At 35.3% G+C, this 24,748-nt stretch overlaps 1 protein-coding gene across 4 annotated transcripts in view; it reads right to left on the reverse strand.

The window, feature by feature from the left end:
* The window catches only part of LOC113926392 (CD2 associated protein), a 133,314-nt gene that overhangs the window by 26,355 nt on the left and 82,211 nt on the right, over positions 1 to 24,748 (reverse strand). For 3 of the 4 annotated variants that reach the window (XM_027601201.2, XM_027601202.2, XM_027601200.2), the window contains exons 8-11: positions 24,482 to 24,576; positions 23,088 to 23,192; positions 15,840 to 15,876; positions 14,649 to 14,711 (exon numbers count right to left, since the gene is read on the reverse strand). In XM_027601201.2, coding sequence (XP_027457002.1) covers positions 14,649 to 14,711; positions 15,840 to 15,876; positions 23,088 to 23,192; positions 24,482 to 24,576 — 300 coding nt within the window. The remainder of the gene's footprint in view (positions 1 to 14,648; positions 14,712 to 15,839; positions 15,877 to 23,087; positions 23,193 to 24,481; positions 24,577 to 24,748) is intronic. The other variant, XM_027601203.2, reaches the window with a different exon arrangement.

Below are 24,748 nucleotides of genomic sequence, written 5' to 3' on the forward strand. Positions count from 1 at the left end.
AAGAATCCATCACCAAACCCAAGGCCATGAAGATTTAGCCCTATGTTTTCTTCTAAGAGTTTTAGTTTTATACCCCTCATATTTAGGTGAATGATCTATTTTTAGTCAAATTTTGTATATGGTATGAGGTAAGGGTTCAACTTCATTCTTTTATATGTGGATATCCAACTATGCAAGGAATTTTAGTTTAGCTAGAAATTCACCAAAACCAAGAGGAAATTTAGACTAAAGAAAAAACATCTTGTTAGTTTTTCAAATGCCCAAAGGAAGAAATATGTAAGGTACAGAAGTTATAATTTAAGACAGAGAAAAGATCATAAGTGTATGGAGAAAATTTTTAACTGAAAGCAGCTAAAATATATGGCAGCTAACAAAATACAGCAAAATAACTGAAATATGCCCTATCGTATTTACTACAGAATATAAAAATATATTACCAACACTATATGTAATAAATTCATCCATTTGTTAATTCAGATGAGGATTAGTTCCCCACTGCATGAATAAGAGTAGAAAAACAATTCTCAAAAAATTAAAAATGGAAATACCATATGATCTAATAATTCCACTACTAGGTACTTACCCAAACAAAACAAAAACACTAATTTTAAAAGATATATGCACCCTATGTTTATCACTGCATTATTTACAATAGCCAAGATATGGAAGCAACAACCTAAGTGTCCATCAATAGACAAATGAATATGGAAGATGGGGGGGAGGTGTACATATGTATACACACACACACACACACACACACACAGAGGAATATCACACTTATAAAAAAGGATAAGATGATGCCATTTGAGATAACATGCATGAACCTAGAGAGTATTATGCTAAGTGAAATAAGTCAGACTGAGGAAGACAAATACTTTATGATTTTACTCATAAGTGGAATTTAAAACAATAACAAATGAATAAACAAAAAGCAGAATCAAACCTATAAATACAGAGAACAAACTGATGGTTGCAAAGAGGGGAGGGGTGTGGGGGGTTGGGCAAAATGGAAGATGACTGGGAAATACAGCCTTCCGTTATAGAGCGGGTAAGTTACAAAAACGAGAAACACTATAGTAAAGTATGGAAACAGACGGTAGCCACATATGTGGTGATTATAGCATAATGTATAAATGTGTTGAGTCACTATGTTGCACACCTGAAATTAATGTAACATTGTGTGTCAATGATACTCAAATTATTTAAAAAAATAGAAAAATAAAATAATTATACTGGCACCAAAGCATGAATGGATTACGAATGCATAAATTCAGACTGAAAAAAATCAAATCCATTCTTTATCAATTGTTACTCAAAGATGTGTTAGAGCAAAACACAGTACTATCTAAAAAGTAGCAAATGAATTTATTTTTGAGAGAGAGAAAGCACACACTTGTGCACATGTGGTATAAGGAGAGGAGGAGAGAGAAAATCTCAAGCAGGCTCCACACCCAGCGTGGAACCCAACACAGGGCTCGACCTCATGACCCTGAGATCATGACCTGAGCAGAAACCAAGAGTCAGATGCTTAACCAACCCATCCACCCAGGTGCCCCGCAAATGTATTCTTAATTGAATCTATTTTCCTAACATTTCTAGAAAACTTAAGGACAAAAAAAATCTACCCATATTAATCTCACTGAAATAACCTAAACTGAAGCATAACATACTTTCAGAAGTGTAAGTACAAAGCTCAAGAAATTATCATCACATGAACACACATGAATAACCACCACTCAGGCCAAGAACTGAACATTAGCCACAATAAGTTCCCATCATGCCCCTTTCCAATTCCTACACAACTGCTCCCACCCAAAGGTGGCTTCTAACCCTATATAGATCACTTCTGCACATCAGTAAAATCCTAAGATTCAAGTTGTTGCACAGTATCTTGCTTGTCATGTGAATATACTTCAATCTATTTATCCATTCAACTGTGAATGAAGATTCGTGTTGTTCCCAAATAAGAGCCAATATAAATAATGCTATGATAAACTTTCTTATTTGAATCTTTGGTACATACACACAGCATATTTCTGCTGGATATATAACTAGGAGTGCCAGTGCTGGGTAAGAGGGTATGAATATATTCAACTTAAGTCCTCCAGATTAGATATAACAATTTGCATTCCCACCAACAGTGTATGGGAGTTCTGCTAATCTGAATCCTCACCAACATTTGGTATTGTTAGTCTCCTTTGCAAAACTTCACCCATTTTGGTGAGACTCTTACTTTGCTTTAAATTGTATTTCCTTGCTGAGTAATGAAATTGAGTAACTTCATACTTTGATGAAGTATCATATTCAATGCTCTTAGCTGCATTTTATCAAGCTTTTTCTTACTGATCTGTAGAAATTCTTTATATGTTCTGAATATATAAGTACTCTGTCATTTATCTGTGTTGTAAAAAATCATTTCCTTCTCTGTGACATAACTTTTTATCCCCCATGTGGTGTCTTTGTAAAAGACATTCCTAATTTTAATGTAGTCCAAAAAGTCAATCTTTTGTCTTACAGTAATGTCTTATATATCCTGTTAAAGAAATAGTTCCCAACTCCAAGGACACAGAAATACTGGTTTATAGTATCTTGCAGAAAATTTGTGGAGCCATCATCCACTTGGAACTTTTGTGCCTACTGTAAGATAGCTAGGTAGGTATAAGGTATTATAAAGTAGGTGTAAGGTTTAAGTTTTATTTACTGAAGAATGCCCTTTATCACTTCTTTACAGTGCAACTTTGGTCATAAGGCAAATACCTATTTCTGGATTCAAATTTATGTACTATGTGAGATAGAGATTAAGACTTAGTTCTTATATGAATATCAGTATCATTTACTCCATCTTTACTGCAAAAACAACTTCTCTTTATAAATCACATGGCCTTAATTAAATGTCCCTCTTAATAAGCTTCTTGCTATCCTGTCTACTTTGTCAGCTATTAATATAGTTAGGCCAGCATTTTTTTTTTAGGCATTTGCCTAAAAAATTTGCCTTTTATCATTCCTGAATTCTTCTCATTAAGATATGTCTCTTGTTAGCAGACGATGGTTGGATTTTTTTTTTTTGAGTCTAATAATTTTTCTTTTAAATGGAATCTTTAGTCCATTTACATTTTCTGTGGATATATAACTAGGAGTGCCAGTGCTGGGTAAGAGGGTATTTTACTGAGTAAAATAATTACCGAGTATTATTTTTTTCTGGCTTGGTCCATTTCATTTTTTTCTTTCTTGCCTTTTTGTATTTTTGTTATTCCACATTCTCCTATTATCTTATTTATACATTATTCTATTTTTTATAATTGCCTAGAGATTACAGGACAAATCCTTTCACGTATATATAAATTTTTCTACTGCCCTAACACTTTCACTCCATTTATACCCTACTGTCTTGTTGCACTTTTATATCTATAAAAGCCCAGAATATATTGTTTCTTACAGTCAATATTTAGATTTACCTATTTAAACTTTTCTGTTGCTCTTGCTGTTTCTCCAGGTTGACATTTGGAATCATTTCCATTCTGCCTATAGTACTAGCATGCCAGTGATAAATTCTCTAAGATTTGACTGGCCTAAAAATGTTTTTATTTCACCTTTTTTTCTGAAGATATCTTCACTGGCATTATACTTCTAGGTCAGCAGTTATTTCCTTCAACACTTTGGTGACATCATTCCATTGTCTTCTGGCTTCAATTTTTTTTTCCACTGAGAAGCAACTGTCAGCCTTATTTTTGTTCCTCTAAAGTTAATGTGTCTTGTTCCCTGGCTGCTTTCAGTATTATTTTATTTTTTGTTTATAGCAGCATGACTATAATGAGTGTATGGAGGTTTTGTTTTTTGTTTTTTGTTTTGTATATATCCAGGCTGGGCTCCGTATTATTTCTTGATTCTGTGGCTTTTTGCTTTTCATCATTTTTGGAAGTCTAGAAACCACTGTATCTTCAAATAAGGTTTCTAGTCCCTGTTCTCTCCTCCCCATCTGGATCTTCAACTGCATGTACATTGAAACTTTTCACTGTATTCAATACCTCTTAAGATCTTTTTTTCCACTGTTAAGCTTTAATTCAGTAATTTCTTTTGAAAATACCACCACATATTCCCACACATATATATGAATATATGTATGTACAACATGTTTGAATTGTCCAGGCCTACCTACACACAGATTTTTTTAATACAGTGTTGTAAATGTATTTCTTCTTCCTTAACATTCTCATTTTCTTAATAACATTTTCTCTTTAGCTTACTTTACTATAAGAATACAATATATAATGCAAAATATGTGTTAGTTGACTGTTTATGTTATCAGTAAGACTTCTGGTGAACAGTAGGCTATTGGTTGTTTTTGGTGAGTCAAAAGTTATATGGGAGGGGCACCTGGATGGCTCAGTCGGTTAAGCATCAGACTCATGATTTTGGCCTCAGATCATGATCTCAGGGTTGTGGGATCAAGCCCTACCTCAGGCTCTGCATTCAGCATAGAGTTGGTGTCTGTCCCTCTCCCTCTGCTCTTCTTTCCACTTGCGCGCTCTGTCCAATAAATAAATAAAATCTTAAAGTCCAGGAGTTTATTAAGGTATCTCCTTTTATCTGGGCCCTGAACTCTTAATTTTTGTCTCTCAAACCCTAAAATATATTGAAAGTTCTTTTCACAGGTTCAGCTACCACTTTCCGAATTGGCAAATGCCTCAAAAGGAAACACAGGCTCAAATGCTGGACTTACTCTAGTGGGCTCCCCTCCTCTCCTAGATCTTGACCCTATAATTTCCTGTACCCTTCACAGCTCTTCTACATCTAGTATATATGTATATATTTCATACAACCCTACTAGTTGTTCTCACTCAGATCATTCTCTGCCTGCCTGTATGGTCACTCATCAGTCTTCTTCAAGAGTTCCAGTTCATCTAACAACTTCTTAAATGTACACAGATTCTAAGACTCCATGCTGAACCCTCTTCCTATTCTCATTTTAAGCAACCTTCTTGAACACATTACCCGTATCCATACATTTAATAGCTAAGTTCCAAGACAGCACCTTATAAATAAATGCTTAATACAAACTCTCAGCCAAGATTCATCCCATATTTCCTATATCCATATCAAATTCCAAGTCAAAAGCTGAACTATATGTATTTTCCACCAGAAACTGTCTTTATTTTATAATTCATACCTCATTTCCCCATCCTCACAACCCTTGGGATTTAGTCAACCAAGATGTACTAATATAAAACCTAAGCCACCTTTCTTATGGTAGAGCCTAAGTATGTGTCAACATCTCTAGCAGATAATATAGTTGATTAACTCAAATCTATCATACCTTCATATGATTATACCAAGCTAGTAAGTGCACAACATTCATTTTATAAGACTTATTGGTCTGGAATTGAACATGTACCCAAAATTCGTCCAAGAAACTGAAAAAGACTTACATTCTATGGTTCTGGAGAGGTTTTCCTCTCTTTCCTATCAAATGGACAAGATAGCAAGTTGCCCTGATTGTCACAGTCAGCATTCTTGTGACCTCAAGGGAAACCAATCTGAAGACAAAGTAGACACTAAGGATGGCAAATGGAGAGAGATATAATCCAGGTCCAAAATGAAATTATTCGCTGGGGGGGGTCATATGACTCCTCCCTCTAGACTTCCAATTACATCAGACTGTTTCCCTATTGTTTCAGTTTGAAACAGTCTTTGCTCTTAAAACATTCCAATTTCCTTTTTATCCACACCACCACCACATCTATTCAAATAATAGCAATAGAACAGTTTCAGAAAAACATATCTGAACATGTCACACCAGTTTTTAAAAATATTGTGTATTATTACACAATTATTATACTGAGTATTCCTTATGCATTATATACTTACTTTGCAAGAAACCATAGAACCAATGTCGAATAAAATTCACACACACACAGACACGGACCCTACACCTTGACCCCATGAGGTTTAGTCAAATGTAGGAAAAAAAAATATGCACAAAATATCTAAACTAATAGGTGACAATACTGAGAAATATCTACTTTTAGAGCAATTAAGAAAAGACTAATGTCTAGGAGGTGACATTAAATTGGACATTTTAAGCTAGAATCTGAAAAATGAGAAGGAACCACATATAAGAAGATTCTGAGGGGAGTGCAAGACAAAGATGGGATTCTAAGGAAAGGGTACTCATACCACGTAACTGGGAGGGGAAAAAAACTCATCCTATGAACATTACAGATGGGGGGACCCTACAACACACAGTCAACAAGTAAAGAGAAGTATGGAACATATTAGAACACCCGACAGGGGGCAAGATCCCTCAAAATCTGGTAGGCTAAACTAAGGCTAATGTGGTCAGGTCTTCTTTCGAGACTATACTATAAGCTAAAGTTTTTTTCCCAAATGCAACACGAAGTATTCAAACACAGTAATAAGTTCATGTCCCGTGAGTCATAACACGACTGACACATATTTGTATGAAACATGCACATACACACTTTATTTCCATAACATAAACTCTGAAACCCTTATTACTTTAAATCTTTTTTGGAGCAGGGCAAGATATAAATAGCTAAATACAACTCTTTGCCATAGCACTGAAACACCTTTTATGAATCACACAAGTGATTATTAATTTTGTCTTCAGATCAGAATCCCGTGGAGAGCTTTAAAAATACTACAATGAGTTCTACCCTATAAAAATTCTGGAAGAGGATCCTTGGCATCAGCGTATTTTTAAAAGACACCCATGTAAATCCTGATATACCACCAAGACCAAAAACAACTGTACCAAGCTACCTTTCTTGATTTCTAGCTTGATTTCTTACAATTCTTTTAGTTACCTATAGCCATTTCCTGAGTATGTTATGCTTTCTCTCATTCTTTTCACATTCTCTTTCTGTGTCCTGGAATCACCTTCCCTTTTCTAATCAACACATTATGCTCATTTTCTAAGTCTCTGAATGGTTACAATCTCATTATCATGCATATTAACTAGTCAACTAGCAATTGTCAGAATATCATTTGAAACAGAAAAAAAAGTAAACAAAAAAAATTAATCTTCCTAGTGATCGGCAGAAGCCAGGTGCCTCACATATATATATACTGATTTTGCAAACTGTTAATGCGTGTTTAACATTTGATTAAAAATCTGTTTCATGTGTGGGTTAAGTATAATAACGAATATTTGCTACTTCTTTTTTTAAAATTTTATTTTATTATGTTAGTCACCATTCATTACATCATTAGTTTTTGATGTAGTGTACCATGATTCATTGTTTGTGTATATTTGCTACTTCTTAAGAGGTCAAGATTATTTTTAGGTTCAAACTGGAATGATTCTTTGTCGAACTCTAATAGAGACAAGTACTGTTTTCTTTCTGGTAAGCATACTAAATATATAATACAATAGAGTCCTGCCACAGCTTTCAACTCAAGAGTCTATGCGCTACAGATTGTATCACAGATGAAAAGGCATTTGAGTTCAGTACCTCCAATAATAACTGCCGTGAAATGAGTCTTAAACACACAGATCTTGATTTTAATTCCACACTCAACTGTACTATACCAAAATTCCAGAGCACATAATTTAAAAGCGTATTTTGAATACGGATTTCCAAATCTCTCTGTAATATGAACAATACTGACTATCCATAGCCAGCATATGAATTGGAAAACTACAACTTTTTATTACATTTCAATTTCATTAAATTTTTTACTCTGCGTTCCTTTTATTGGCTCAGAGGAAGAAGAGAACACTCCTGAGCAAAGATGTAAAGAAGACAACACCTCAAGACTTCCATTTCAGGCAATATGTTGAATTATGTACTAAAACCTATTTTGCCAGCTTAGAATTCAATGTAAGGTAAAATTATCTCTCAAAAACAGGAGAAAAAAATATATTTCAAATAAAACGTCATACCACTAGGTCCTCCGTTAAAGGATATTATTTTTAAAAATTATATATACCTTATATATATAATTTTATACTACATATATAGTTTATATAGTTATATATAGCTTATATAATTATATATATATGGCAGAAAGTATGAAATGCAAACAAACAAAAGTACAAAGAAAGCAGCAATGCATATGAACAAACCCAAACACTGAAAGGCAATCAGCAGCATGCAGATGGTGGTTAAGCCATTGAGCCTTTATATATATGACTGTCTAAGCAATCAAGAATAAGACAACAAAAGATCCAACTCTGATAGTCCTTATTAATTCTTAGTTCAGTAACTGAACAAATGAATTAATGATGCTATTGGACCCTTGTGTGGGAACCAGCAGCAGTCACACAACCTTTTGCAAGAGACAAAATCTTAGTCAATAAAGTATAACTTTTTCAAGGAGATAGGGTAAGATTCACAATTCAATTTACTGGGGTTGGAAGTCCCAGAAATCTGCCAACTAGACCCTCAAAATCTGTAGTCTCCTATATTAGTAGTGAATTCCTAGCATGTAAACATTTTCCTAGCAACAGTAACTTGTCCTCCTTTAATGCCAGATACATAGACAAGAAAACCTCAAGAGGAACATCCACCAGCACAACTCTCCCTTCCCATTCTGCTAATATGAAACACTATTGCCATTATTAACATATTGGTATTTAGTTCCTGCCTGGAGGTTTGTACCATCTGGTTATGTTCTGCTTATGAATCAACTGAAAAATAAGACAAATTCTGTCCTTTACACCTGCAGATATAGAAACTGGAAAAAAATGTTCCTCAAGCAAGTGAATACAGATTCACTGCCTCTACTAGTAAAAGTATTAAACCAGTCTGGGCTTTAGCAGCCCATTACACCCTTCCTATGGATATGACTGGGACCACGAGGGAGAACATGTACATAAAGGTAACCATTTAAATGATTTTATAAGCCTAAGAGCTTTGCTTACATTCTCTCCTACACATATACATGTCTCTCTCTCTGTCACTCCAAAGTAAATATCAGTTGCTCGCTTCCTTTCATATATATTTCATATCAAGAATACAAGTCACTGAGAATGAAGTGGGCTACTGAAAGGTATGTCCAAGAAACTTTTTCCAAAAAGCAGGAGAAAAACTTGTGCTCCAAAGTGTTGATGTTATTCTTCTAATGAAGCACACTATGGCCAGCATTCAGGTACCTCTGAGAAAATAGGGGGCAGGAAACTACTAAGCAGGTTTGAAAAAATAAAAACTACATGGTGGCCTGGGGCAGGGAGCAAACAATCAAGATTTATTCTTAAGATTTGAAAAGTATCCCATGAGACAATGGGGAGTCACTTAAGACTCAAAGGTAATAGGGTAATCAGGTTCACGTTTTCTTAAGATTTTTATTTTTATTTATTTGCCAGAGAGAGAGAGACAGCACAAGCAGAGGGAGCGGCAGACAGAAGGAGAAGCAGGCTCCCTGCTGAGGAAAGAGCCCAATGTGGGATCAGGACCTGAGCTGAAGGCAGACATTTAACCGACTGAGCCACCCAGGCGTCCCATGGTTCATGTTTTCTAGTAGCTCCTTTTTCCCCTCTGCTCAACACAGCAGAGCTTTTCAAAGTATATCCTCTGTAGAATTAAGATCATAACAGAAATAAAAGTCATGAACACACATGCCGGTGGGATATACTGTATTTCCTCTCTGAAGGTTTAAGGCTCCTCAAATTGGCCCTGGCCATGGTCTGAAGAAGCTCCCTCTGTTGAGGGTGGAAAAAGGGTAGAACTTTGTGTTTATTAAAAAAGAAAGCCTTTAATCTATACCAATATTTAACACTCAGACTGATACTAGTTCTCTCTCCCAATGCACATCTCCAAAGCTTACTAGGCAAAGCACTGACATTTTTTCTATTCCTTGAACCAGGTTTAGGCATGTCAGATTAATGAGAATATTTTGAAAATATTAAGAATTGTTTCCCTCATTTTACATTTGTCCTGTTTCATTAATTAAAAAAATCCTTACATTTGCACACAAATCTGAAACCAACACTTAGTTAAAAAAAAAAAAGTTTTGGGGCGCCTGGGTGGCTCAGTCGTTAAGTGTCTGCCTTCGGCTCAGGTCATGATCCCAGGGTCCTGGGATCGAGCCCCGCATCGGGCTCCCTGCTCCGCGGGGAGCCTGCTTCTCCCTCTCCCACTCTCCCTGCTTGTGTTCCTGCTTTCACTGTGTCTATCTCTGTCAAATAAATAAATAAGAATCTTTAAAAAAAATACAGTTCAAAATATTAAAAAAAAAAAGTTTTAAAATCTTTCCAATGAAGAATTTTGGTGTTATTGACAAGATTTAAAAACAAGAAAAAAGGGCGCCTGGGTGGCTCAGTCGGTTAAGCATCTGCCTTGAGCTCAGGTCATGATCTCAGGGTTCTGGGATCGAGCCCCGCGTCGGGCTCCCTGCTCAGTGGGGAGTCTGCTTCTCCCTCTCCCTCTGCCTGCTGCTTCGCCTGCTTGTGTTCTCTGGCAAATAAATAAGATCTTTAAAAAAAAAATAAGAAAAAAATGTCTTTTATATTTACTTAAATATTTACCATTTCTGGCATTATTAGTTTCTATTTATCCAAATACCCATGTAACATCATTTTCCTTCTGCCAAAAAGTACTTCCTTTAACATTTTCTGTGTAGTATATACAGGTCTGCTGGCAACAAGTTCTCTCAGATTTTGTCTGAAAGCTTTTATTTTGCCTGCACTTCCTGAAAGGTATTTTGCTAGGTAGAGAATTCAAGGTTGAGAATTATTTTCTTTCAGACTTTATGCTTTTCTTTTTATCACAGCTTTTCACTGAACTGATTATGTTCCTTTAGGTGGTTTCTTTCATGTTTCTTCTGCTTTGAGTTCACGGAGCTTCTTAGATCTATGGGCTTACAGTTTTCAATAAGTTTGGAAATTTTTCAACTATTATTTCTTCAAATATTTTTTCTGCCCCATTCTCTCTCCATTGATTCAGGGACTCCAATTAGACATACGTAAAACTACTTAACAGGGCCTGCGAGCGGCTCAGTTGATTAAGTGTCCAACTCTTGACCTCAGCTCAGGTCTTGATCTCAGGATCATGAGGTCAAGAAGCCCTGTGCTGGGCTCCATGCTGAGTGTGGAGCCTACTTAAAAAAACAAACGAACAAACAAAAAAAACTATTTGATATTGCACTCAAGTTACTAATGCTCTATTCCTTTTTTTTCTAGTACATTTTTTTAAAAAGTAGGCTCCACACCCAACATGGGGTTTGAACTCACAATGCTGATATCAAGAGTTACGCTCTACTGACTGAACCAGCCAGGCACCCCTCTAGCACATTTTAGATAGTTTCTATTGCTGTGTCTTCCAGTTCACTAATATTTCATTCTATAGTGTCCAATAAGCTGAATTCCATGCAATGTTTTTCATTTCTGATACTGTATTAACTCATATGCATAAGTTCAATTTGGGTCTTTTTACATTTTCCATTTCTCTCACCATCATGCTTGTGTTTTCTTCTACTTTCTTGAACACATGCGATACAACTGTAATAGTTGTTTTAATGTCCTTACTGCTATTTCCATCATCTCTTGTCATTTCTGGGTCTGTTTATGTTGACTAATTCTTCTTCTAGTTACAGGTTGCTATTATCCTGGCTTCTCTACATGCCTGGTAATTTTTTTTTATCAGATAATGGGCACTGTGTATTTTACACACGTGGCTGCTAGATTTTGTTATACTCTTTCAAACTGTATTGAATTCTGTTCTGGAATTAGTTCAATCTGCTTCCAAGGTACATGCAAAGAAACCTTTAGTCTAAGGTGATACAATCTTTTATAGACTCTATCCTGTGCCTTATGAAGTCTTTCCACTGTGCCTTGTGGAAACATGAACTATTAGTGAGTTCCAGAAACTGCTTCACCAAATGCTTTCCAGCAGTTATTTCTCCAGCTATGGAAGTTTCCTTTCTTATGTGTGTAATTCACAGTACTCAGCCAAAGCTTCATGGTAAGCCCTACAAAGATCTCAGAGTGCTGTCTGTGCAGTTTCCTCCATTCTGGAACTCTGCCTCACACACTGTAGCTGCCTTGGCCTCCCTATACTCCTATCTCCTATTTCTGCAATTCTGCAGGAAAACTGGGCTCTGTTGGGACTTCCTCCTTTCTGCTGCCTGTAAATTGCTTCTAGACAATGAGGTAGGGTAATTTTAGGGCTTGCCTTACTTTTAGTGATAACTTCCTTCAGTGATAACAATCCTATGCTGTTGTCCAATATCTGAAACCACTATTTCATGTACTTTGTCCAGTTTTCTAGTTGTTTAACTCAGGAGGGCAAATTCAGTCCTTGTTACTTCATCATGGCCAGGATTTTGACCACATAAATGATACAAAAATGCATCACCTTCTACTTTGTTTATAACATCACCTGACTGATTTCAGGGAATATGGGAAGTCACTACTAAATTTTAACAAACTCCCAATCTACTTGGTGGAGGAGACTATAAAAGGAATATCATAATGTCGGTAATGAAGCCAACAACATAGTTCTTACATGTGGTTCTACATATCTTTACAGAATGAATCTTTCATGTAGGACAGGTATTATAACCAGGTACCAAAATAAACTGATCCAAGACTCAGACCTAACAATAGCCATATTACAGCTGAGATTAAGAAATAGTTCAAAGTATAAATTGTTTTTGCATAACAAATAAAAAATTCTCAAATGTAAAGAAAAAAAAGAATATAAAAAACTTCCATGCTGAGCACAGATAATGAGAAAGAAAGCAAGCTATGAAAGTACATCACATGTTCAGGGACAAGAGTGTGATTACTGTATTTAGTGAATGAAAAAGAAGATGATACAAAATTGTAATTTGGAGGTCAGTTCCCAACAACACCAAAAGCTGGCCAGGATAAGAAGCAACAGGAGTTCTCATTCATTGTTGATGGGAAAATGGTAGAATTTGGAAGATAATCTGACAGTTTCTTACACAACATACTCTTAACACATGACCCAGCAATCACACTCCTTGGTTATTTACCTAGGTAAACTAAACTCTTATGTCCCCAGAAAACCCAGACAAGGATGTTATTTATAGTAGCTTTATTCATACCTGACAAAGTTTGAAAACAACCAAGATGTCTTCAATAGGTGAATCTGGATAAACTGTGCTATAGATAGTTAACAGACTATTAATCAGCACTAAAAAGTAATCAGCTATTAAGTCATGAAGACACGGAGAAAATTTAAATACATATTACAAAGTGAAAAAGCTATATACTGTATGATTCCAACCACACAACATTCTGAAAAAGGCAAAACTATGGAGACAATAAAAAGATCAATGGTTGCCAGGAGCTGAGGGAAGGGAAAGATGAGAGAGCAAAAGATTCTTAGGGTAGCAAGATATATTCTGTAAGATATTACATTACACATTTGTCAAATTAAACATTTGTCCAAACTCATAAAATGTACAATACCAGGAGAGAACTCTAAGATAAACTATGGACTTTGGGTGATAATGTCAATGGAGATCCATTCTGGTTCAGGATGCTGATAGTGGGGGAGGCTATCACGGGGGGGCAAGGAGTATATGGGAACTATCTATACTTTCTGCTCAATTTTGTTGTCAATCTAAAACTATTCTAAAAAAAGTCTGTTAAAAATAAATGAATCTGGCAACAATATGAAATATAAGCAGACAAGGGACTAAAGTTGAGAGAAATCAGTTAAGAGAATAAAGGAACACTGTAGGCAACACACAAGGATAGGCAAACAATACTGGCAGTAGAAACAGAAGCACTCTAAAACAGTGTTCAAGTTGTTGCTTGTACAGTTGACCGCTGAACAACACAGGGAGTTAGGGGCACCAACCTCCCACACAGCTGAAAATCTGAGTATAACTTTTGACTCCCCCAAAACTTAACTGAAAGCCTACTGTTGGCCAGAAGGCCTTACCAATAACATAAACATTGAATTAACACATTTCTTGTATGTTATGTGTATTATATACTCTATTCTTATAATACAGTAAGCTAAAGAAAAGGTTAATAAAATCCTAAGAAAAAATACATTTACAGTGTTGTATCATATTTATTGGGAAAAAAATTCATGTGCAAGTGGACTTCTGTGGTTCAAACTGGGTCATGCTGCTCAAGGGTCAACTATATATATAAACCTAGTATACTAGATAGAATCACTGCAGATCTTTCTGCACAAAGAGAAGTAATTATTTTCTCCAAATTAATAGTAGCAAAATATTTTTTGTTTTTATTTTTAACAAAATACATGTGTACCTTGGAACAACTTTCCAAGTTTATATGACAAATATAGGCAGTGAAAATTAGATAATACATAACAAATCACGTCCGTGTTTTAAAAGTTAGAACTCACCTAAGAAATTTTTTTTTAACTTAATTGGGACTCTAAAAAAATAATTAAAATATAACTAATGCTTAGTTTTCTTATATGACGAACTATAATGAAACACCACATTCTTACTGAAGTAATGGTTTAACTTTTTAATGAATGTAAATTGGTATCAGTTTGAGTGAAATCTTAACTTCCTATCAATCTTGACAAACTACTTCCTCCCAGAAAACTCCAAATATTGCTAAAGACTGAACAGCTGTTAAAAATCAATCTAAATCACTCTGTGTGGAGAGAGATTATTATTTACAATGACAACAAAAGGAAGAATTACTTTTCTGAAAGTGGAAGAATTAGTCTCACCTTTTTCTTCTGGCCTTATAGGAAAATACTTCTTCTCTATAGCTATTAGCTCAGGCTTTGGAGCTAAGGAAAAAAAACAAAGTTAATACTTAAAAAAAATAGTTTCAAAGCACAAAGACGATTATACCACTAAACAGTACAGGTTAGTTTTAAAATAACATTAGAGGAAACATGGCTTAACAGAGGAACAGTGTACCAGAATCACTAGGCTAAATATCTAATCCTGCACCTACCTACCACTGACCATGACTAAGTAGTTACTTTGTGGTCTCAGTTCTTTCTTTGTCAAATGAAGGCGTTCATATCATCTACAACTCTCTCCAGTAGAACTTTCTATGATGATGGAAATATTCTATTTTTGTGCTATCCAATACTGAGTATGGAGACTTGAAATGTTACTACTGTGACTGTGAATTCAATTTTTTATTTTATTTAACTAGTTAAATTTTAAAAGCCCAAATATGACTAGTGACTAAAAAGCCTCCAACACCAACTTCTATAAAAATTATTTTTAATTTATGCTTTACTTGTTATGGGATTAGGTCAGCAAATACAAAGCTGAAAACTTGGGAGTAGGGAAGAAGGACTTGTATTATTTTAAGATAAAGCAAATCTTCCAAGAAAAATAATTGTACTTCATTTGTAAAAATCAGAAATTAGGGGCTAAAATTTACAGAAACAGAGTAAGAGCCAGATTATAAAACTGTAACTCCGGAAAAGTCTTCTAAGAACACCGTAATATATTCAACTGCTTAAAAAAAAATAAAAATAAACTGATCTAGTTTGCTTAACCCTTAGAGCACATAGTCTGAAGAAATACAAATTAGTATTTAAATGAGACATTAACAAATGTATTTAATGTGAAAAGGTTAAATTACTAATTGGCCAGATCAATATATTAAGTATTCTACCTAAATACATTAAACTTTGTCAATTTTCTTAATTAGAAATGGCAAATTATAACTAAAGTATCCAAATTACTTTTAAGATCCTATTTTAAGTTTATACTTAAAAAAATACTGATATTAATATATGTAAACACTTAATTTTTATATATTTCTAAAGTCTGTATATATCACAGCATATATGGTTTTTGCTAATATAAGTGGTTTATACTTAAAACCCAATTTCACCACTTTATAACTTGAAAATATGAAAAACAGCAAACTGAATAATGTGTTTCTTACCTACCTGGACCTTTAGCAGGTGGTGGTGGTTTCTTTGGTTTCTATTAAAATAACAATGGTGAAGATACATGAACACTTACATGTTACATACTTATACTTAAATTCTGATCATTAATAATCTAAATTGAAGGAATATCTGTCCTCATCGCATCCCTGCCAAAAATTATAAAATAAAAAGATCTTAACAACCAAAAGGTCACTAACAAAAAATTTAATCTATCAGAACAAATGCTGGGGCGCCTGGGTGGCTCAGTCGTTGGGCGTCTGCCTTCCGCTCAGGTCATAAACCCAGTGTAATGGGATCGAGCCCCGCGTCTGGCTCCCTGCTCTGCGGGAGGCCTGCTTCTCCCTCGCCCACTCCCCCTGCTTGTGTTCCCTCTCTCACTGTGTCTCTGTCAAATAAGTAAATAAAACCTTTAAAATAAAAAAAAAAAGAACAAATGCCTTCTTGATCAAAATTCAAATATGTCAAAACTCACCAGTGAGTTTGGTAAACTCCAAAATATCTTAATGATAATCAAAACTATTCGTGACCGCTTCCCCTACTTTAAGACTCCTAGACACAATTTTACCTCCCTTTAACGACTGAGTAGTACGGGGAAGGAGAGGTGGCAGGGAAAGGAAGAGAGAGACAGGTTTAAAAAAAGAGTGGCTAATAGATGGATCTAGCTTATAGTCCTAACTCTTCAGAACTCTCAGAAGATTTAAAGCAAAGGCCCGTGGGGCACGTGGGTGGCTCAGCCAGTCAAGTGCCCAACTCCTGATTTCGGCTCAGGTCACAACCTCAGGGTCGTGAGGCTGAGCCCCACACTGGGCTCCATGCTCAGTGCGGATTCTGCTTATCCCTCTCCCTCCCCTGCTTGCACATGTACACACTCTTTCTCTCTAAAACAAATGAATAAAACCTTAAAAAAAAAAAAAAGGTTTATTTTTCCTCAATTTATTCAAATTCTCTTGGGTTTATAAGCATTTTTTTTTTTTAAGAGAGAGAGCGGGGGGGGGAGCAGGGGAGAGGGAGAGAGAGAACGTTAAGCAGACTCCACACCCAACGTGGAGCCCCACACGGGGCTGGATCCTACAACCCCGAGATCATCACCTGAGCTAAAATCAAGATCAGACACTTAACTGACTAAGCCACCAGGCACCCCAGTGTTCATTTATTTTTAAGACTTAATTTAATGATTTAAAAAACTTGAAATATTCCTAAGCATGTGAGTTTGGTTTTCCCAAATTAAAAAATAACTGAGAGTCAATGCTGTATAAACACCAAATAAACGCCCCCAAAATAATTTGTTCATTAGGCATTAAAATAAAGCACCCTGAAAGGCTGAATAAATACTGAATGAAATCTAGCAAAAGAAGGACCTCAGACAGCATTAACCCATAGCACAACCTCTAATAATTTACTTAACTACATAAAGACTACAAAGGTTAGAAATTTCTACATTGGCTTAAATAAAATACGGTAGACTGTCTTGCTCTGGGTGTCCGCTCTCTAACTCAATTAGAGAAGTAGCAAGTGGAGGCAGTCCAAGGTGGTGGCACAGGAAGACTCTGAACTAACTTTGTGAGAGGAATCCCATGGACACAATAAATTTACACCTATATATAGAACCATTCCTCCTGAAAAAGTGAGGGTGGATTGAATAGCTTCTACACAACAAACAACAGAGGAACCACACAGAGAACAGTAGCAAACAAGGTAACAACACAAACCACACCCCAGATACAAGAACCTGCAGTAGGGAGGGATATCACTGAGGGTCCCAAGCAGACTCACCTGCCCTGAGGCACAGAAACAAAACAGCAATTTAAAGGCAGCTAGACTACAAGTGAAGGAAATCCATTTACTAACTCTAGAGCCTCTGCCAAATGAAGGAACTGCTGGAACTCTTTCCAGGGGTCAAAGATGCCTACAAGTGCCAGTGTTTATGCTCCCCACACCCATACTTGACAGTACTGATGAGAAGAGTCCAGGTACTCTAGCTGGCCTGCTAGGACTGCCCCAGCAAGTCTGGACCCCCAAGCCCAGAACAGTTTCAGCTGTCCCACCAAGGCAATCCACTGCCCTGTGCCAGCCCCAGCTCTAGCCATCACAACAAGGTGGCCCCAGAAGCTCCAGGATATGCCAGGCCTGTAGCCAATAGCTCAAGCTCTCCCACCATTGTGGCCCTGGCACAGAGTACACTGGAATCCCTCCCATGCCCACACCTACTCAAGTCATCTGCCAAGGAGCCCAGGCCAACTCTAGCCCCAGCCATCCTGCCAAAGTGCCCTAGTGTAGCAAGCCCCAGGGCACCCCTAGCCCATGTCTACTCCAGCTCCAGCTACCCAGCCAAATCACCCTGGTACACATACTCAACAAAGGAGACATTCCTATACAAGGCCGCTCCTTCAAGACCAAGAGGTAGCTGTTCCACCAAATTTACAGACACGGACACAGAAAGACAAACAATATACAGAGAAAGAAGATGTGTTCAAAACAAGAGAACAATATAAAATAAGAGAGATAAATAGCTTTCTTGATAAACAGTTGAAACTAATGGTCATAAAAATGTTCACTGAACTTAGGAGAAGAATAAAGGAATACAGAAAGAAACCTTAACAAAGAGGTAGGAAATATAAGAGTACCAAAAAGGGGTGCCTCAGTCAGTTAAGCATCTGACTCAAGTTGGGCTCAGGTCACGATCTTGGGGTCAAGAGATTGAACCCTGTGTCATGCTCTGCGCTGGGCATGGAGCCTGCTTGAGATTCTTTCTCTCCCTCTGCTTCTCCTACCCCTGTTCACATGTGCTCTCTCTCACTCAAAAAAAAAAAAAAAAAAGTCACAGAGCTGAAAATTTCAGTAACTAAACTAAAAGTACACCAGAGGGCATCAAGAGATTAGAGGATAAAGAAGAATGGATCGCCCCAATGGAAGACAGAATAGTGGAAATCACCCAGTCAGAGTAGCAGAAGAAAAAAGAATTTTTTAAAAAATGAGAATAGTTGGAGCGCCTGGGTGGCTCAGTCATTAAGCATCTGTCTTCAGCTCAGGTCATGATCACAGGGTCCTGGGATCGAGTGCTGCATCGGGCTCCCTGCTCAGCGGGAAGCCTGCTTCTCCCTCTCCCACTCTCCCTGCTTGTGTTCCCTCTCTCTCTATGTCTCTGTCAAAAAAAATAAAATCTTTAGAAAAAAATGAGAATAGTTTAAGGGACCTCAGAAATGACATCAAGTATACTAACATTCACATTATAGGGGTTTCAGAAGGAGGAAAAAGAGTAAGAAAATCTATGTGAAGAAATAATGGCTACAAATGTTCTTAACCTAGTATAGGAAAGACATCCATGTCCAGGAAGCAAAGAGAGTTCCAAACAAGATGAAACCAAAAAGAGCCACACAAAGATAGATTATATTTAAAATAGCAAAAGTCAAAGAGAAAATCTTAAAGGTAACAAAAGAAAAACAGTCACATATAAGGGAAACCCCATAAGATATCAGCTGATTTTTGCAGCAGAAACTTTTTGTGGGCAAGAAGGGAGTGACAGTATACATTTAAAAACCTGAAAGGCAAAACTCAACCAAGAATACTCTACAAGGCAAAATTATTCACAACTGAAGGAGAGATAAAGAGTTTCCCAGATAAGCAAAAACTAAGTAAGTTCATCACCACTAAAAAGGCCTTATAAGAAATGTTAAAGGGTCTTCTTTAAGTAGAAAAAAGGACCATAACTACAAATAAAATATGAAAGAAACAAAATCTCACTGATAAAAATATATAATAAAGGCAGTAAATCAGCCACTTAAACAGTATAAAAGTTAAAAAAATTAGTAAAATTTACTATAACTACAATAACTAGTTAAGGGATACACAAAATAAAAAGATGTAAAGTAAAACATCAAAACATAAAACATGGATCAGATGCGGGATAAAAGTTTAATGCTAGAAATACATTTGACTTTAAGTAACTATTAGCTTAAAATAGACTGCCATATATAGGTCAATATACAGAAACCTTGTAGTAACCACAAACTAAAAGCCTACAGAATAAACACAAAAAATAAAGAAAAAGGAGCCCAAATATAACACTAAAGAAAACTATCAAACCACAAGAGAAGAGACCAAGAGAAGAAATGAACAGAGAAAAGCTACAAAAACAAACAGGAAACAATTAAAATGGCAGTAAGTACACACCTACAAATAATTACTTTAAATGTAAATGAACTGAATGTTCCAATCAAACGACACAGAGTGGATGAACGGATAAACAGAAAACCAAGACCCATCTATATGCTGCCTACAAAGACTCACTTCAGATCTAAAGACACAGACTGAAAGTAATGGGATGGAAAAAGATATTTCATGCAAATGGAAACAAAAAGAAAGCTTATGTAGCAATACTCATCAGACAAAAGAGACTTTAAAGACTGTAAGAAAAGATAAAGGGTATTATGTAATAAAGGTGTCAATCCAAGATGAGGTTGTAAAATTCATAAATCTTTATGCCCCCAAAACAGAAGCACCAAAATTATATATAAAGCAAGTATTAACAGACATAAAATTGACAGTAACACAATAACAGTGGGTGACTTTAATACCCCACTTACATCAATGGATAGATCCGAGAAATATTAATAAGGAAACCTTGGCCTTAACACATTAAACCAGATGGACTTAAAAGATATATACAGACGATTTTATCCAAAAAACTATAGAATACATATTCTTTTCAAGTGCACATGGAACAGTCTCCAGATGTGAAGCCACAAAACAAATCTCAAAAAATTCCAGAAGACTGAAATCATAACAAGTATCTTTTCCAACCCCAATGGTGTAAAATTAGAAATTAATTACAAGATACCTGGAAAAAAACACAAACACAGGGAAACTAAACAATGCTACTAAACAATCAGTGGGTCAACAAAGAAATCAAAGAGAACATCAAAAAATATGTTGAGACAAATGAAAATAGAAACAACTTTCCAAACCTATGGAACACAGCAAAAGCAATTCTAACAGGCAAGTTCATAGCCATACAAGCAAGCCTACCTCAAGAAATAAGAAAATTCCCAAATAAACAATCTAAATTTACACCTAAAGGAACTAGGAAAAAAAAGAACAAAACCCAAAGTTAGTAGAACAAAGACCAGAGCAGAAATTAACAAAATAGAGATTAAAAAACAAAAGACAAGATCAATGAAACTAAAAGCTGACTACTGAAAAGATAAGCAAAATCAATAAACCTCTACTCAAAAATCATCAAGAAAAAGAGAGGGGACCCAAATAAATATACAAGAAATTAAATAGGAGAAGTTACAACTGACATGTAGAAATATAAAGGATCATAAGAAATTACCACAAACAATTACATGCCAACAAACTGGAAAACCCAGAAATGGATAAATTCCATTTATGGATAAATTTCACTTTTCTAATAATTTATCCGTTTCCTCTGGGTTCCGAGACTTGATTACAAAGAAATAGAAAATGTTAATAGACCAATTACAAGTAATAAAATTCAACCAGTAATTTAAAAGTCCAGGACCAGATAGCTTCATAGGTGAATTCTACCAAACATTTAAAGAGGAGTTAGTAACTATCCTTCACAAGTTATTTCAAAAAACTAAAGAGGAAGGAATGCTTCCAAACTCATTTTATGAGGCCAGCATTACCCTGATATCAAAACCAGTCAGACATCACAGAAAAAAAAAAAAAAAATTACAGGCACTCTCTCTGGTGAACACAAATGCAAAAATCCTTAACAAAATATTAGCAAACTGAACTGAACAATACTTCAAAAGGATCATACATCATGATCACTTAGGATTTATTTCAGAATGATTCAACATCTTTAAACCAATCAACATAATACACCATTTTAACAAAATGAAGGGTAAAAATCCTATGGTCATCTCAACAAACGCAGAAAGACCATTTAAAAAATCCAACATCCATTTATAAAAACTCTCAGCAAAGTGGGTATAGAAGGAATGTACATCAACATAATAAAGTCCATACATGACAAACCCAAAGTTAACATCACACTCAATGGTAAAAAGCTAAAAGCTCTTTCTCTAGGATCAGGAACAAGATAAGGATACCCACTCTCACCACTTTTCTTCAACACAGTACTGGAAGTCTTGGCCACAACAATTAGGCAAGAAAAATAAATAAAAGGCATCCAAATTGGAAAGGAAGAAGTAAAACTGTTCACTACTGGAAGACAACACATATATATACACACATGTGATGTATACATACACAATGGATTATTACTCAGCTATAAGAAGAATGAAATCCATAGATGGACCTACAGGATCATATACTAAGTGATATAAGTCAAACAGATAAAGACAATACCATATGATTTCACTTATTGTAAAATCTAAAAAACAAACAAATGAACAACAACAAAAAAAAAACAGAAACAGACTCACAGATATAGGAAACAGACTGTTGGTTACCATAAGGGGGAGGGGCTAGGGAGCAGGTGAAATAAGTTGAAGGGGAGTAAGAGATACAAACTTCCAGTTATAAAATAAATAAATAAGTCATGGGGCTGTAATGTACAGCAGAGAGAACACAGTCAATAATATTATAATAACTTTGGTGACAGAACTAGACTTATTATAGGGCCCATTCAGTAATGTATAAAAATATCTAAAAATAAATAAATAAATTAATTAATAAATTAATAAAATATCTAATCACTATGATCCATAACACCTAAAACCAATAGGATATTGTATGTCAATTATACTTCAGTCAATCAATCAATCAATCCTCAATTAGGTCCAACATCCTATGGGGGAAAAAAGGGATCAAGTTGCAGAAAAGCAAAAGAGCACTGATGAATGACTCAGCATCACTTTAAATACTGTAATAAAGCAAAGACTGCTTCTTACCCTCCCAAAAATGCATTGACAGAGTAGTACTGTAAGATCAAGAGTAGCTTAAAATAAGATTTTCCAAAAAATTCAAGTATAATTTCTTCCAGGGAAGTGTTAATTTGTCTAACTACTATGAGAGACTTTTTCTTTTAATTATAATAAAGTAAAAGTCTAACATTACTTTTCAATATAGTCAGTGGGGAAAGAACACCAGAAATAAAACACAAAACTGAAATATTATTTTGTTTTACTACAGTTCAAATCAATTTCACCTCAATATATAAATTGGAAACCCCCTCATAAAGCTGACCTGTTTTTAAAGAAATAATTGGCAAATGGTTCATTAAACTATTACCATCATTGAAAAATAAAAGCTTACTGGAAAGTCTTTATCCAGTTCATTTATCTGAATAGCAAAATTATCCGGAAATACTCCTTCTTTACCATTAAGTTCACCCTTCCACCAGCCAGCTTCTCCAGTCTCCTATAATGCAAAATGAGGAATAATTAAAATAATTGGGGCTATCTTTAAATAAGAAAAAAGTTTACAACAAAATGGGAAAGTACTGTATTCCATTATTTTTACAAGGAAAAAAAAGGGCTAAACAGATCATAAGGTCCTCCTAAAAGCAAATATTACCCACATATTACTTCCAGCAGTATTATAAAACTGGGTTTCATTTTTTTAAGTAAGTCAAATAATTTTAAAATTCAGTTTACAAGAAGAAAGGAAAAAGTAAAGTGGGAGAGGAGGTGGAGCAAGAATATGATTTTCTAAACTGTATCTTACTTAACATTCTTAACACTTTATATACCAAAAAACAAGCACATTACTCATTTGCCTTAGAAATTAACAAGATATTCTACAATTCTTTCCAAATACCCCCCCTTCCATGAGAAATTGTATGATTATCAGTCCAAAACTATGGATATTAAAAATCACATACACTAAACCATCTGATAACAAAGTCAATTTAAAACAAGGGGAAATTTTTTAGAAATTATTCTATATGGTTATAACAAAACCAAAACATTTATAGTTTTCCTCTATTACAAATAGTAACGGGATTCTGCCCAGACCCAAATACTCCTGGGTTTTCTATTTTTTTGCCATAATTTATTCCAAGTTATAAAACTACTTCATTCTTTAAAATAGCTGCATCACTTTCCACTGTATGGTTTTATAAACATTTACATACTGATGGAATTTAAATTGTTTCCTTATTTTTCTTCTTTTTATTTTTAAGAGTTTATTTATTTATTTGACAAAGAGAGACACAGCGAGAAAGGGACACAAGCAGGGGGAAGGTCAGAGGGAGAAGCAGGCTTCCTGCCGAGCAGACAGCGCAATGTGGGGCTCAATCCCAGGACCCTGGGACCATGACCTGAGCCAAAGGCAGATGCCTAACGACTGAGCCAACCAGTTTTATAAAAAACTCTTTTTATATGAGCCAACCAGTTTTATAAAAAACTCTTTTTATATTATAAACAACAAACATTAGATGGGGGAAAAATGTAATGAGGTGAACTAGGAAGTGAGAACAGAAATCTGGAGTTGAGGTTAGAGAAAAAACACACATGATGGTAAAAATAATCCCCAATAAATCAATTATTAGACAGACAATAAAAATGTTCTCAAAAAAAAAAAACCTTTCTGAGCACTTACTATGTGCCAGGTTCTCAAAGTTCCAGCTCCTCTAGAGCTTACATTGTAGGAGGAATGTAAGAATGAATAAATTAAATGATGCACTGAAAAACTGAAAAATAGCTTACCTTACTTATCAAGTAGATTATCTCTCCCTCTTTAAAAGAAAGCTCATCTTCATTAGTACCTTCATAGGCAAATAACGTTCTACAATATTCCTTTGCTAAAATAAAGAACGTAAATAATGTAGTTTAAATAGATTTTTTCAACAATGCTTATTAAGCCTCTACTTTGTGTAAAAAAAAAATGCACACTAGAAGCTATTAAAGATGAATGAATAATTTTGGCCAATACTATACACTGAATTAAGTAACAATTTCATTAATACATGCACT

This window comes from Zalophus californianus, chromosome 7, assembly GCF_009762305.2.
Source record: "Zalophus californianus isolate mZalCal1 chromosome 7, mZalCal1.pri.v2, whole genome shotgun sequence".
NCBI classification, from domain to species: domain Eukaryota; kingdom Metazoa; phylum Chordata; class Mammalia; order Carnivora; family Otariidae; genus Zalophus; species Zalophus californianus.